At 45.8% G+C, this 13886-nt stretch overlaps 1 protein-coding gene across 1 annotated transcript; it reads right to left on the bottom strand.

The window, feature by feature from the left end:
* Positions 1-6630: 6630 nt before the first annotated feature.
* EIF1 (eukaryotic translation initiation factor 1) lies at positions 6631-9377 on the bottom strand. Its single transcript, XM_008571063.1, has 4 exons — positions 9209-9377; positions 8346-8509; positions 8095-8196; positions 6631-7501 (listed from the first exon to the last, which is right to left on the bottom strand). Exons 1-4 carry the CDS (start codon positions 9237-9239, stop codon positions 7457-7459), a joined length of 342 nt encoding a protein of 113 aa, XP_008569285.1. The 5' UTR covers positions 9240-9377; the 3' UTR covers positions 6631-7456.
* Positions 9378-13886: the final 4509 nt, after the last annotated feature.

Raw genomic sequence — 13886 nt, 5'->3', positions numbered from 1 at the left:
TGTCTCAAACAGCGCCTGGCACATATCAAGTGCTGATTAAATGTTTACTAAACGAATGAATGATTCATGCTATGGGAAGTTTAAATTTAGCAGGGTCATCCCCTACAATAAAGTGTCTTATTCTCCCTTTTTTGCATCCCTACTTGGTGGAGTGGGAGGGAAAGGATGGACTTAAATCAGTGGTTCTCAGTGGGGGTGATTTTGCCCCCCAGGGGTATCCGGCAATGTCTGGAGACAATTTTGGTTGCCTGAGATGGGGAGGTGGGGAGGGAAGCATGCTATTGGCATCTGGTGGGAAGAGGTCAGAGATGCTGCTAAACATCCTATGACACACAGGGCAGCCCCTCACCCCCAAACAAATAATTGTCTGGCCCAAAATATCAATAGTGCTGAGACAGGGAAACCGTGGATTATGTAAACCACTGGGAACTGTCATAAGCCTGGGCAAGCTTTTCATAGGGTTGCCCACGTGAATGCCTTCTGCCCTGGGTCCACCAGCAAGGCAGCTGCCAGCTCTGTCAGGGCGTTACAACATTTTTCTGGACTCAATAATCCTTTTCGCTGTCATATCAATAATCAAAAGGACCAGCTTGGGCACTTTAGATCTTTTTCATCATATGCCAGATATATGCCAGGAATTTTAAGTGAAAGATACTTTATTTGAGGTTGGTAAATTATAATAGATTCTCCCCTCTCTAACATTCACTTAAAATACATTATAGTATTTGTAGTCATCATACCACTCAAGGACCAATTTTGACCTTCCCCATTAAAAAAATGACAAAACAGTGTGTATTTAATTAGAAGAAAAAGCATGACTTTTGACAAACTAAAAAGTGATATTGCATCATATTTAGCTATGGGAACAAATATATATTAAAATGCAGATTTATGTATGTTTTTTAAAATGAAAGTTCATTGGGACTCCCTTATGAGTGAATTTGCTATATTAAAATTTTAGGGCTGGCTGGTTAGCTCAGTTGATAGGAATGTGGTGCTTGATAACACCAAGGTCCAGGGTTTGATCCCTGTACCAGCCAGCCAAAAACAAAGAGATAAAATGTTAATTTATAACTTTTGTATTTTTTTTTACGGAGCATGATATGAGTTTCAGGATACTCATATTCTAGCAATTTGCAAATAGGACATGAGAGTTATGGGTTGTCTTAAGTCCCAATAAATGAAAAGCCAAATTAGAGATAGCTATCCCTAAATTTTCTCTGTCAACCTTGTGTGTGACGTCCCGTACACTTCCTAATCAGTTAAACTGTAGGTTTGTGAGGCTTGCTGGGGGTGGATGAGTAGAAAACCATCACTCGTGGGCACCCCCAGCAGTCTGGCCTGGTGCGCTGGGGGCTGAGCCCAAGCTTGGTGCCTCTGAAAAGCTCCCAGGTGATTCCTGGCAGCCAGGTATCCACAACTGTCACCTAATGCAATGATGCTAATCCATATTCAGTTGGTAACTGTTGCTTTCTGTATCTCAACTATCCATTTCTGTGTGTTTCAATGCAGATCTAAAACTGCAGTGGAACAGGCACTTATATAAACAGTTACTGTCTCTTTTTAACCAGTTCACAGATCACAATATGAGATCTGCCAATTTTATGGTCTAAACTGGTGTGTCTCAAACTTTGTGAAATGAAGGTTGTTAAAACGAAGACTGATTCAGTAGGTATGAGGTGGGGCTTGAAATTCTGCACATCTAATAAGCTCCCAGGTGATGCTGAGCAACAAATGTCTTCAGTTCTGTCACAAGGTGGACCATGGAACCTAGGCAAGTCACGACCTCGCTTTCACAGAAATGGAGTGAGAATCAATGACTTGACACATACGGAGTGACTCTAATAAGCTCCCAGGTGATGCTGAGCAACAAATGTCTTCAGTTCTGTCACAAGGTGGACCACGGAACCTAGGCAAGTCACGACCTCGCTTTCACAGAAATGGAGTGAGAATCAATGACTTGACACATACGGAGTGACTGTCATGTTTATGATCCACGTTAACTTATTTTTCAACCTCTGTGCTTCCTGTGCTTCCTGTTTTTAACCAATTGTCCATTATGGGTATAAATTAATCATAAAGGACTACGATTAAAGGCAATTTAAACTGTGCAACGATCTGGGCTGCTGTGGCTGGGTGACGGCTGTCGATAGTGGCTGTGGAGCGAGGGAGTCAGCCCTTGGGCACCTGAGTGCTATCCTGGCCTGTACATACTCTGTGTTAAAGGAGATATTTTAAAATATTTTAAATCTTTATTAATTTTAGTAGACATTGAAATAGGCACTGTTACTGCTTGTTATGATGTGCCTGGAAAACCTCTGTTATTCCTGGGGGCTTGGTAAACCACTGGATAGGAAACATGGACCCGTGATTGACTGTTTAAGATTGTAAGCTCTTTTAAGAATCTCATAAAAGCTATGGATAGTCAGTCTCCCAAGAAAATGCAATAATAATAACATAAAATCTCACAAAATCTCAGGGGTTGCTTTCTCAGATACTGGTAACCAAGTTCTGACTCTAGACCACTCCCTATTTAAGCCACCTTAAATATAAAACCCCTGTTCTCTTTTCCTTACGTTGAACTCTGATGCTGCTTCTCTCCTGTTCAAGTTTCCTCAGTAGCTCCCCATTAGCCAAAGCAGTGTTTCCCCGAGTGTGGTTTGTCTTCCTCCAAAATTGGCTGCTGCTGATTGAAAATGCAGCTTCCTGGGCCCCCACACCAGAGCTTCTGAATCAGAAACTATGGCTATCAGGGCAGGAACATTTCCTAGATCTTTTTAGCTTGGGCATTCTAACCTCAGAAGCTCTATCACACCTAATACCAAATGAATGACATGCACCCGTAGGCCACAAAAGCATTCATTTTCTGTAAAGTTTTTTGAAAAGATGTTCATAAATTTTACAAATCTAAGTTTTGTTGAAAGTGACATCATTTTCTCTAGAACTTTTACAAAGTTTAAATATAGTCATATTAGAATCATATTGCAGTTATTGTCGTTACATTTTGTAGTGTTGAACATTTATTCATTCTGATTTTGCAGTTTTTTTGGTCAAATTTTGGAGATAAAATTTCCTTTCAGCTCTTAGATATTTTCAGAGGCCCCTGAAAAGTGGGTAGGACTAGCTAATACACAATAGAGCCAAACTGTACGGAGTGGCTCCTAGAATCTGAATTTTTAACAAGATCCCCCCAAACTGCATTTTATGAATATGTGAACTAGGAGCAATTAAGAAATTACTAAAGCCTCATATTATTTGCTAATTTTGAAATAATGTACATCTCCTGAAAAGTTAAAAATTAGTCAAGTAGTTCTTAATTGCCAAGCCTTGTGAATAGTAAACTGTTTTTACACTAGAGCCACAAGGGGGCACCATAGTCTCCTAAACAAGGACGGGGGTCAATTCTCCTAAAGCTACTTGGTGGCATATTCAGTTCTCTGAATACACTGCATGTTTCTTTGAACTATCCATAGAATCTACAGCAATTTGAAGATGTTTTGAAGTCATTTTTGTAGATTCCTGTGCAGTTTTAGCTGACCAATTTTCATTTTGACTTCATAACACCATTTTAAGAAATTTTTAAGGGCCGGCCCGTGGCTCACTCGGGAGAGCGCGGTGCTAATAACACCAAGGCCCCGGGTTTGGATCTTATATAGGGATGGCCGGTTTGCTCACTGGCTGAGCGTGGTGCTGACAACACCAAGTCAAGGGTTGAGGTCCCCTTACCGGTCATTTTTAGAAAAAAAAAAAAAAGAAATTTTTAGTTTTGTCCCTGTGTGTCCCTGTTGCAGAGGATGGTGGTGGGACGGAGGTATAGGAGCCTGGGAGTGAGAGAGCGGGACTAAGGTGCAGAGAGCTTGGAGACATTCTTCACCATAATTAATCCATTATGATTCTTTTGCATATTAACTCTAAATGTCTTAGCTTGTGGTTCTGCCCACTTCGATCTTACACAGATTTTCTGACCCTTATTTTCCTCTCCTTTCTCTCTACCTACCTGCTAAGTTACATCACTGTCACCTCACTAAATCTGGTCTACCAAGAGGCTAGAGTCCCTACTGTTAAATGAATGAGTTGATGTATACTTCAGCACTTAGCACTACAGGCCAGGCTTGTAGTGAGACAGTACTGTATAAGGGCACTACAAAATATTCATAGAAAAGTGAAATTAGGGCCGGCCCGTGGCTCACTCTGGAGAGTGTGGTGCTGAGAACACCAAGGCCACAGGTTAAGATTCCCTTAGCGGTCATCTTTAAAAAAAAAAAGAAAGAAAAGTGAAATAAATACATATCATGACTCTCCCCAGGAACTTTTTGAAGACCCCTTGTTTGTTCCAGCTAAATAATCCTACTTGTGGGACACAATAACTAACTACATTGTATACTGACAAAAAAAAAAATAATAATAATCCTACTTGTTTCCTCATACACACTGGATGTCTTTTCACTTCTGGGTCTGACTCCTTTTCTCTGTCTGGGATGCCCTGCTTCCAATGGCACCTCCATTATGAAGCCTTCCTGGCCCCCTTGGCTGAGGACGAAAGTCAGGAAGATCCTATAGCTTGAGGATCCAGTCCTTGGAGATCCTACAGCTCTCTGGCTAAGCTAGTGGCAGCATGGGCCCCTTTCTCCCATGTCAAGCCTGTGTGCTAGTCTTACACCCTACAAAGTGCAAGGTGTCTGCCTGACTCGTCTTCGCACGCCCCATGGTTCCCAGCTCAGTGCACTACATACATCAAGCACTCTAGTTTCAGACCAGTACAAAAGAAGTCCTGGGATCTTGATGAAGCTCTCCCATGTACTACCCTGGGAATTTCCACGTTTTCTCAACCATCAAAATGGAAACATTATAATTACTTCAGCCCTGAGATACACCCAAGTCACAGCAATTGGATTAGGATGTTCTAAAACTTCCTTGGTTATAATTTCACAGATAATTGTTTTGATTGGCTCCACAGACACCTGATTTAACACAGATGTTCCTAGCTTAATTCACAACAAACCCATCCTAGAGAATTCGAGGTCCTTAAAAAGCACGAAATGAATAGCCTAGCACAGGACCTGCTCCTTAGTTCACAGCCACCTACGGCATAGGGGAATCCTCTCCTCTTGCTGTTTGATCTCATCTGATTGTGATCTTCTGTGGTTTCGGCTCCCAGTCTTGTTCTGTAAGTTCTTCTAAGAACTTCTTGCTGAACAGCTGCCCTGTGAGGGACAAGCTCGAAAAAGGGTTTCTTGGACAAGTTCAGTTGAAGACCTGTGGGTGTAGATGTATCCTCCACCACCCATTTTGCTTGACAGTCCAATCTGATTTAAAAGTACTTTATTAAGCAAATATTTTGAACAATGCCACTACGTCTGGAGACTTGGAGCCAAGTGGTGTTTATTAAACAGATCAGTTTTGTACCACCTTGTAACAGCTGAAGCCCCTGCCTCAGGATGTTTTGAGGTTGTTTTTGCAGATTCCTGTGCAGTTTTAGCTCACCAATTTTCATCTCGTCTTCATAACACCATTTTAAGAAACCTTCAGTTTTGTCCGTGTTGCAGAGGATGAAGGTGGGAGGGATGGGGGTCTGGGGGTGAGAGAGGGGGGCTAAGGTGAATCATTTTTGTTTCAGGGCAATTGCCACCAGCTCAGCTTTAACTAGTCCTCCTCCCCACACCATCTCACTTGATTCTAGGCCGTTTCCCAACCTGGCTTCTATCCCAACTTGCCCAAGGCTGATCTTTATCTACAAGATGGGTTGGCAATAAATTTAGTATCTAGATCCCTGTGCTATAATACTTTTGCCTTTTTTTTTTCCTTTTTGTCTTTTTTCGTGTCTGGCAACGGATCACAACCCTCAGTGTCGCGCCATACCGGACCGGGACCGGCAACGGGATTGCAACCCTCGGTGTTGCTCCCACACCTCGCTCAGCCAGTGAGCGGGAACCGGTCTGTATGTGAGATCCGAACCCTCGGCGGGAGCACCACCACGCTCCCAAGCGGTGCACTGTAGCAGTGCGCCACCGGGCCGGCCCCATACTTTTGCCTTTTTAAGAGTGGACTCAAGAACAGACTTTGATATATTTTACTGTTCATTGCCCTTTGTCAGGGATGGCCTCCCAACACTAAATTTCAGCTCCTCAAATACTTTATAGTCACTAAACCTTTGCCTACAAAAATGCACTTTCGTATACCTTTACTAGGAGTTGATGGATCTTAGATTGAGCCCCACGCCATTACTGTCCTTCAGCTATAGACCTTGGGTCTTCTCTCCTCTCTATGCCCTTAGGCCAAGACACTATTACTCAGGAGACTCAAAGGATTTTCAACCCACCTGCTCTCATCACCTCACAAGGCACGTTCTTCCACAGCTACTAAGAGGAATGACAGGCCAATGACCACTTCATCACTCAGGCCGTCAGCCATATAGCACCTTCTTCCAGGACACTGATTAACAGGACAGCACAACGTTGGCTAAATGCTTGCAGAACAGCTTAACTCATGAGGGACAAGCTCACAAAAGGTTTCCTCGGCCAAGAAGTTCGGCTGAGATGTCACGGTGTACACATATCCTCCACTGCCCATTTCTGTGGCTCCTTTATATACTTAAGATTGATGACATAAAAGTAGAATCTGCAAGTCAAGTGTTTCTGAAAACAAGTCTTTATTTAAATAAGGGTTTAAATACATTACATAACATCAAAATTGAAGGGAAAGAAAAACCAAAAACCAGTTTGTTCCTTCACATGGCAATGGCAGCTGTTGCTAGTAAGTTGCAAGCTCTACAGCTAGCTGCATGACTGATACATCACAAAATTTGTTCCCTTGTCAAAAGTTTAAGTCTGATAAGATTGGCCTCACATTCTGGTGTTTGGATATCCCTTAGCTAGGATATGTCTGGTCAAAAGGAAGGCCTTGGTGGCAAGCCAGACGTCTTATCACCTCACTAGAGGGAAGGTGGCCTCTCTAAGCTCTGCCTGCCTTGTCAGGATGGAGACACTGGGCATCTTTCTTTTACACCCAAAGGCTCCCTCTAGTGGTACAGTTGCTGTTGCTGCCTCACCCCAGCCTCTCCTCTCAGATTCATCCAGGGGCTGCTCAGGTGGTGATATTCTGTTAAGGTAGGGAACACTGTAGAGGGAGTCGAGGAGCTTCTTCTGGCCAGACATAGCCGCCTGTAACCTTGGGGTTCTGGGCTTGGCCAAAACATCACGTTATCGCTTTGTTTCAGGTTGGACACTGCCAGGCACCTACTGCTTGACCTCCATTTAAATGAGGGACTTCAAGACTAGACAGCATGGCTCTTTTCAGTTTATTGCATGAAGGAGTTACACTAGTCCAAGTTAATAGTGGACCCCAAATGGTTACATTATACAAGCTGTGAGGTTTTTAAACTTGTGACAAGGGACAGAAGGGAAATTCTACTCATTGCAAGGAAATCCTCACTTAAGCTTCAGTGAGCCACAAGCATTTAAAACCCATGAACCTTCAGCTGATCGTCCTTAGCCAGTCCAATCTGCAAACAAAAAAGGACAAAGTTTTAAAGAGAGATCAGGGATAAAGTCTCCATCTCTGATGGTAACAAACCTGTCTTCCTGCTACTGTACTGGGCAAGAAAAACTCAATAGCCAAGGTGCAATCCAATGAGTATAATGACTCAACTGAACGTATTCAGTTGTAAGAACTACCTTTTTGAACATCTTGTGCTTTCTGAAATTCTGATTTAGAATGTGTGAGACTAAGGATATGATATCTGAAATATCTTCAATTATATCAAGAACCAATGATATAACAAGATTTTAGTATTTAGTAAATTCACGATTTTTTTTTACCTCATGGTCTTACAAATACAGGAACAACCCAGCATACACATTATTTTAGTATATCTGTGTGAAATTTATATTTGCACCTGTGAAGTAGAGCCACACAAACATTAAATTTAATGTAGACAAAAGTCTTCTGTATTTAGAAACAATTCGACTTGTTTATGTACTTCAAAACTCAACTACTGTTTTGCTTAGCATTACAAAACAAGCTTCCATGTCCCCGGCATAAACTGAACAGACTAGGCAGGACATGAGATTTGACAGTGAAGAGGCACGAACTCACCTCTACGAGGAACTGGCATATGTTCTTGCGCTGGTCACCCTGTAGCTGAATTACTTCTCCATATTCTGGATGCTCAATTACAGTACCATTGCAGGCAAACTTCTGCAAACACAAAGGAAGCAAAACAAATGAGGCCAAACAGCAGTGATAACACATTTAACAATCCCTTTTGGGAAATAATATGACAAAGTTCCCACCCCCTCGTGGACAAATTAAGTGTGATTTTTCCTATAAGCCCAATGAGAACCTACCTTCTTAAACGCCTTCACTAGTTTCTTTTTATCGTAATCATCAGCGATCCCTTGGACAGTAGTAAGGGTCTTCCTGCCGTTTCTCTGTTGAATTCTTATATGGATATAATCCTCAGTGCCAGCAGGAAGCAGGTCATCACCCTTACTTGCATCAGCAAAGGGGTCTGAGAAGAAAGGTTAAGCCCGTTCAGAGCTGTCGCGGCTCAGATGTCACTGCCACCCTCCCACTGGATGTTCTGTGCACGCAGAAACTAATACTGAAATCGTCAGGTTGGATGCGTCTTTCGTCGGCTCCTCCCGAACAGGTCAATCTGGGACAGCCGGCTTCCCCAGGCCTGGAAAAAGCTGGGCCTTCCGCCCCAGGCCCGCCCTCCCTGGGAAGCCAATCACGTGTCCGGGGAGCTCGGGCTGGCAGGCGGCGCCCCACCCGGCTGATGCAACCGGCCGGAACCTAAGCTCCCAAGGCGGGGACGAGCCTCCCGCCCCCATTGGCGGGCGCGTTTGTCACTTGGGGCTGGCACCGCCTTTCCAGGTTGGCTCCGTGACTACAGGGGGTGACGCAACGGACGTGACGCAGGGGTGGCGGGAGGGGGCGGGTGTGGCCGCGGAGGCCCGGGAGCCATTAGTAAGTGCGCCACCCGAGACGCCGGGCCCGCCCAAGGGCTGACCTCCCTCCCGCTCCTTCCGGTCGCGCTCAAGGGCCGACCCAGGGCCCAAGCCTCGCCCCGCCGCCTCGCGACCCCGGACATCGACAGTCTGCCCGACCTTACGAAGGCCCGGGGCGCTTGGCAGCTTCCCGGGCCCAGCTCCCGGGCCCCAGCGCCCCGCAGCCCGCCGGGCCTGCGACCTTTCCCGCGGCTTACCGAAAGAGTGGAGGTTCTGGATAGCGGACATACGATACGATTCCTTTTCCTCGGTGGAAACGGCCTGCGGAAGGCGGCGGCGGGAGAAGGCGGGCGGGGGGGACGGAGCGTCGGGAAGCGAGGGGGCTCGAGGGGGAGGTTGCTGAGTCCTCGGCGGCGGCTCAGTGACTGGGGCGGAGGGGCGGTGCCTGTATTCACTTATATAGCCGCCCCGTGACGCCAGCACGCTGCCCTCACGTCCCGGCCCCACCCACGCTGTCGTGCCCCAAGCGCCCGAGCGCCCGAGCGCCGCCTCTTCCAATTGGTCCGGGGCGGGGATGCGGGACGGCGCTTGCGCAAGAACTCGGGTGCAGGAAGGCGTCCTCTCGACTCGGGGAGAGGCGGAAGCGAGAGGGAAAGCTTGGTCTGTCTGGGCGTCTGGGCGCGTGCGCAGTGCGGGTGGTAGGTGTCTGCGCGGCCGAGAAAAATAGCGGAGGTTTCGAGCGCGCCTGCGCACTGTGACCTTTGTCGCGTCCCGCCTTCTTGACCCTGTTGCGGTCCCTCCTGGTCGGTAAGGGGTTTTTCATGTGAGTAGATCGGCACTCCTTGGAGGGCATTTGGATGCTGAATCTCTCAAGCACGACAAATCCCCTCTATGTCATACCCATCTACGTACCCACTCGTCTACCCACTCGTCACAGAAAGATTTAGGGCGGCGCTTTGATTATTTAATCAACATGCAATAATATAATCAAAGTCTTGACCTTATAACTTAGATTAATCTTTTCTAAAAATGGATTAATTTAATCTAACATTTTCATTTATATTAGATTAATCTATTTAAGGAAAGAATGTGCCTAGCTCATTAGCCTGAGTTCAAGGGAGAATAACTGGTTCTGTCCCCACTTCCCCCCAGGAATTCAGGCACCAGAGGGTGTCCTTTGTGTCGCACAAGTTGCGTGGAGTAGAGTCTTCCCAGAGCTGAGATAGAATATTTCTTGCAAATCAGTTAACCTTACTTGCCTTTCAGTTTACATAACACTCTCAGTTGCAGGGGTGAGTGGAGTGTTGACGACAGACCAGGGGTTTTAGATTCACAGGGCTGTAGGAGCCGGGCAGGTGAGATAAAGGAGTGCAGGCAGCCAAGTGTGACGTAACAGGGCGAGGTGGGGCTTGAGTGAGAAGCAGAGGCTGCAGCAAGCAGCTCCTCACCTCCGGCCTGTTGTGCTAGGTCTTCTTAAGAGAGCCTGGAAATCCAGGTGTTCCAGGTGTTTACATAAAATCTTTTGATTTTAAATGTTGCCAATAACTGGAATTTTTGGAAAAGCATTGTGCAAGCCAACCCAAAAAATGTGTGCCAGCTCCATGCACTGCTGGTTTATGCCCCCAGAAAGTTAGGGTCACTGCCCTCCTAGAGTTGAAGGCTAGTCGGAGAGAGACAACAGACGAATAAGAAGGTAATGACGGATTGCCATAGATGCCAAGAAGGAGATAAACAAGGTGATGTGACAGGGTGACAGGGACAGGCTCCTTCTTCAGATGAGGCAGTCAGAGAACATCCCTGAGCAGGCGACATCCCAGCTGACACTTAGAGGGTGGGAAGGAGTCCACTGTGGGGCAGCGTAAGAACCTGCCAGATTGAAAAACCCCAAGGGAGGAAGAACTAGGTGTACTTGATAGTTTATTTTGATTCTATATTTGTTAAATAATCTTTTGATGAGTAATTTGGCTTCAATGGCTGGCCAGTTAGCTCACTTTGTTAGACTGTGATGCTTATAACACCAAGGTTCATCCAGAGATCGATCCCCATACTGGGTAGCTACCAAAAAAAAAAAAAAAAAAAAGGCTTCCTTGAAATCAGGAAGGGGGAACCAGGGCTAGAAGTGATGGGCATCCCAGTCTCACATTCATCTTAGATTGAGAAGCTGAGGGTCCAACCTGCCAACTTGGGGAACCTTTATACTCACAGACGTGGCTCTTCTGGAAAGGGTTTGGGGAGAGTGTGAAGGAGTCAGAGATGTCCTTCCCAGTGTGCACACAATATTTTGTTATATGAAATTTTAAAATCATAATGTGGCTCAATTTATCAGTCTTTCCCTGTCATTAAAAAAATCCTTTTTCTGCCCTGAGTTTATCAAGATATGCTGTATTTTCTTTTAATAGTTTTAAACATTGCTTTTCACATTTTGGTCTTCAAGCTACCTGGAATTTGTTTTCGTGTGTCGTGTGAGACAGGAGGTCTAATTTCCCCCTCTATATGGATAGTCAATTGCATAGCACCATTTATTGAATAATATATCCTTTCCCCACAGATTTAACATGCCTTTTCTATCACAATTGTATTTCCATATATGTGTGGGTTTGGTTCTGGAGTTCTGTTCCACTGGTGTCTTTATCCTTGAGCCATACTCTTATCATAGGAGCTTTACAGAAAGTCTTGAGGTCCAGTAGGATGAGCCCCCCTATTTTGTTCTTCTTCAGAGATACCTTGGCTATTCTTGGTCCTAGTTGCCTTTTCAGCCTCGTGGTGTAGGGCTGCTGCCCACACTCTGTCCCACAGCAGCCCGGTGAAGCACCCCAGCCTCTCCCGACCCAGGGTGTCTGTGCATGCTCCTCTCCTCGCTTGGAGTACATTCTTCCCTCCTCCTCAATTGGCATCTCCCACTCATCCTTCAGGGCTCATTATCCATTCTTCTGAGAAAACTATACTTGGAGCCTTTCTCTGTATCCTCACTTTCCCTATTTTAGCATTTACCACGCTGCCTTTTGCTTACCTGTTCCCTGTACTGGCTGCATAATTTGCTTGGCCCCGTACAAAATGAATATGTGAGACCCTTTGTTCAAAAATGGTTAATAATTTGCAGACAGTGACAACAGAACATTAAACCAAACGCCTTCCAAGTGTGGGGCGCTGTGTGATGTACTCAGGTTGCACGCCCTTGGATCTAGCGCTGCCTCTTACTTGTCTCTCCTGCTAGGCTGCAAACTTAAAGAACAGGGCAGGTGCCTGTCTCCTCTACTCTGTATGTCAGGCGGATGGACATACGAATACACTGTAGGTGCTCAGTTACTAGGAATGGCCGTCCTCTGGCCCCAGGCTGTAACCTCTGCCATCTTAGAGAGTCCTGGAACAGACGGTTAAGAAAAAATCCCTTTTCAGAGTTCTGACTTTGGGCTCCAAAGGGAGCTGCTGGACCCAGACTCCTGGCTCAGGGCAGGGAGGGTGGCCCTTGCTAAGCCACATTGCCCAACTCTGCCTGCAGGGACCTGGCCAGCTGGAGCTGGTGCGCATGCCTGGTACTCAGTGCCAGCCCTGACCTCAGTGCACTGTAAACAGTTGTTGCCACAGACACATATACACTTTGCCCTGGGTGGGATGAGGTGAGAGAGCAGGCATGTGGCAGGTGGCCGGGGAAGCAGGAGACTCAGTTCTCGAATTGCCACCAGCTTTCTGGGTGACCCAGTTCACCACTCAGCTTCAGTTTTATTCACCGTAGGAAGAGTACTGGGCATTTCTTCCCAGGTCCAAAGTCCGAAGCTCTGTGCTCCCAGGTTTGGAACAAGAAGGGTTTGCTGAAGTCCACCTTCCAGTGCTGGATGTTGTCCCAGCCCCAGGAGCTTGTGGAGTAATTGTGGAGTCACGATTGATTTGTCTGAAAGTGACATCTATGCCCACTGTTAATACTGGCTTCTTCAGTACTGTGCTCATAGTTCTGAGGTGCTGTCACCTGGACAGCCAAGGGCAGGGTACAAAGCAGAGGCTCTGGAGTATCCGAGTCTGAATATCACCTCCACCTCTTCCTGCTTGGGTGACTCAGCTTCTTCCAGCCTTCATTTTCTCCTCTGTAGACAACAGAGATAATAATATCCTTCTCTTAGGCTTTTGAAGGGATTTAAAGAGGAGAATATGTGTGGCAGGATAAAAATTTAAAGTTATGAAATCACTAAATAGATTATGCCAGCTTCCCAGAGGGGAAGGGGGAAAGGGAGCTCCTGAAGCAGCAGGGGACAGGAGTGATCTCCTCAGAATGGAGACTTTACAGAGATGGGTACGTCTCCCTGGTTATTTCCTTGGGATGTGACAAGGGCATGTCTATGTGGGACACCTTGGGACCCTCAGCCTGAATAATATTCTCCAGAGCCCTGTATTAGTCTGTATATAGAAAATTGGAACTAGAGAAATGGGGTGTCACTTATAACAAATACTTGAAAATGTGGAAACAGCCTTGAAACTGGGTGTTGAGGAGAGGCTGGAGGAATTTGGAGGAACAGGCTAGGAAAAGCCTAGATGCTGGTGAAAGTCTAGAAGACAAAAAACAAACAAACAAACAAAAACAAACCCAAACAGGCAAAGTTTGGAATGTTTTAGAGACTGGTTACGTGGTGGCGAGCAGAACGCTGATGGAAATATGGACTGTAAAGACCACTCTAAGGAGGTCTCAGAAGGAATTAAGGACTTTATTGGAAACTGGGGCAAAGATCACTTGGCCACATTGTGTCCATGCCCTAGGACTTTGTGGAAGTTGGAACTTAAGAGTTGTGAACCAGAATGTTTGGCGGAAGAAATTTCTAAGCAGCAAAACATTCAGGAAGCTGCACGGCTACTTGCAACAGCCCACGCTGAGTTCTGGTGGCAAAGGCATGATGTAAAGCCAGAATTTAAAAAGGAAGCAGAGTGTAAAGATTTGGAAAATTTGCA

The sequence above is a fragment of the Galeopterus variegatus genome, unplaced genomic scaffold (genome assembly GCF_000696425.1).
Source record: "Galeopterus variegatus unplaced genomic scaffold, G_variegatus-3.0.2 Scaffold658, whole genome shotgun sequence".
In the NCBI taxonomy this organism is placed as follows: Eukaryota; Metazoa; Chordata; class Mammalia; order Dermoptera; family Cynocephalidae; genus Galeopterus; species Galeopterus variegatus.
This window is presented reverse-complemented; position numbering and strand designations above follow the sequence as displayed.

What these genes read in the sequence shown, in the direction of transcription:
- EIF1 (XM_008571063.1), bottom strand. Translation starts at nt 9,239, where the DNA reads ATGTCCGCTATCCAGAACCTCCACTCTTTCG. An exon ending in TAGTGAAGGCGTTTAAGAAG is followed by an intron (nt 8,197 to 8,345) that starts GTAGGTTCTCAT and finishes TTGTGTTTGCAG; the next exon opens with AAGTTTGCCTGCAATGGTAC. An exon ending in TATGCCAGTTCCTCGTAGAG is followed by an intron (nt 7,502 to 8,094) that starts GTGAGTTCGTGC and finishes TTTTGTTTGCAG; the next exon opens with ATTGGACTGGCTAAGGACGA.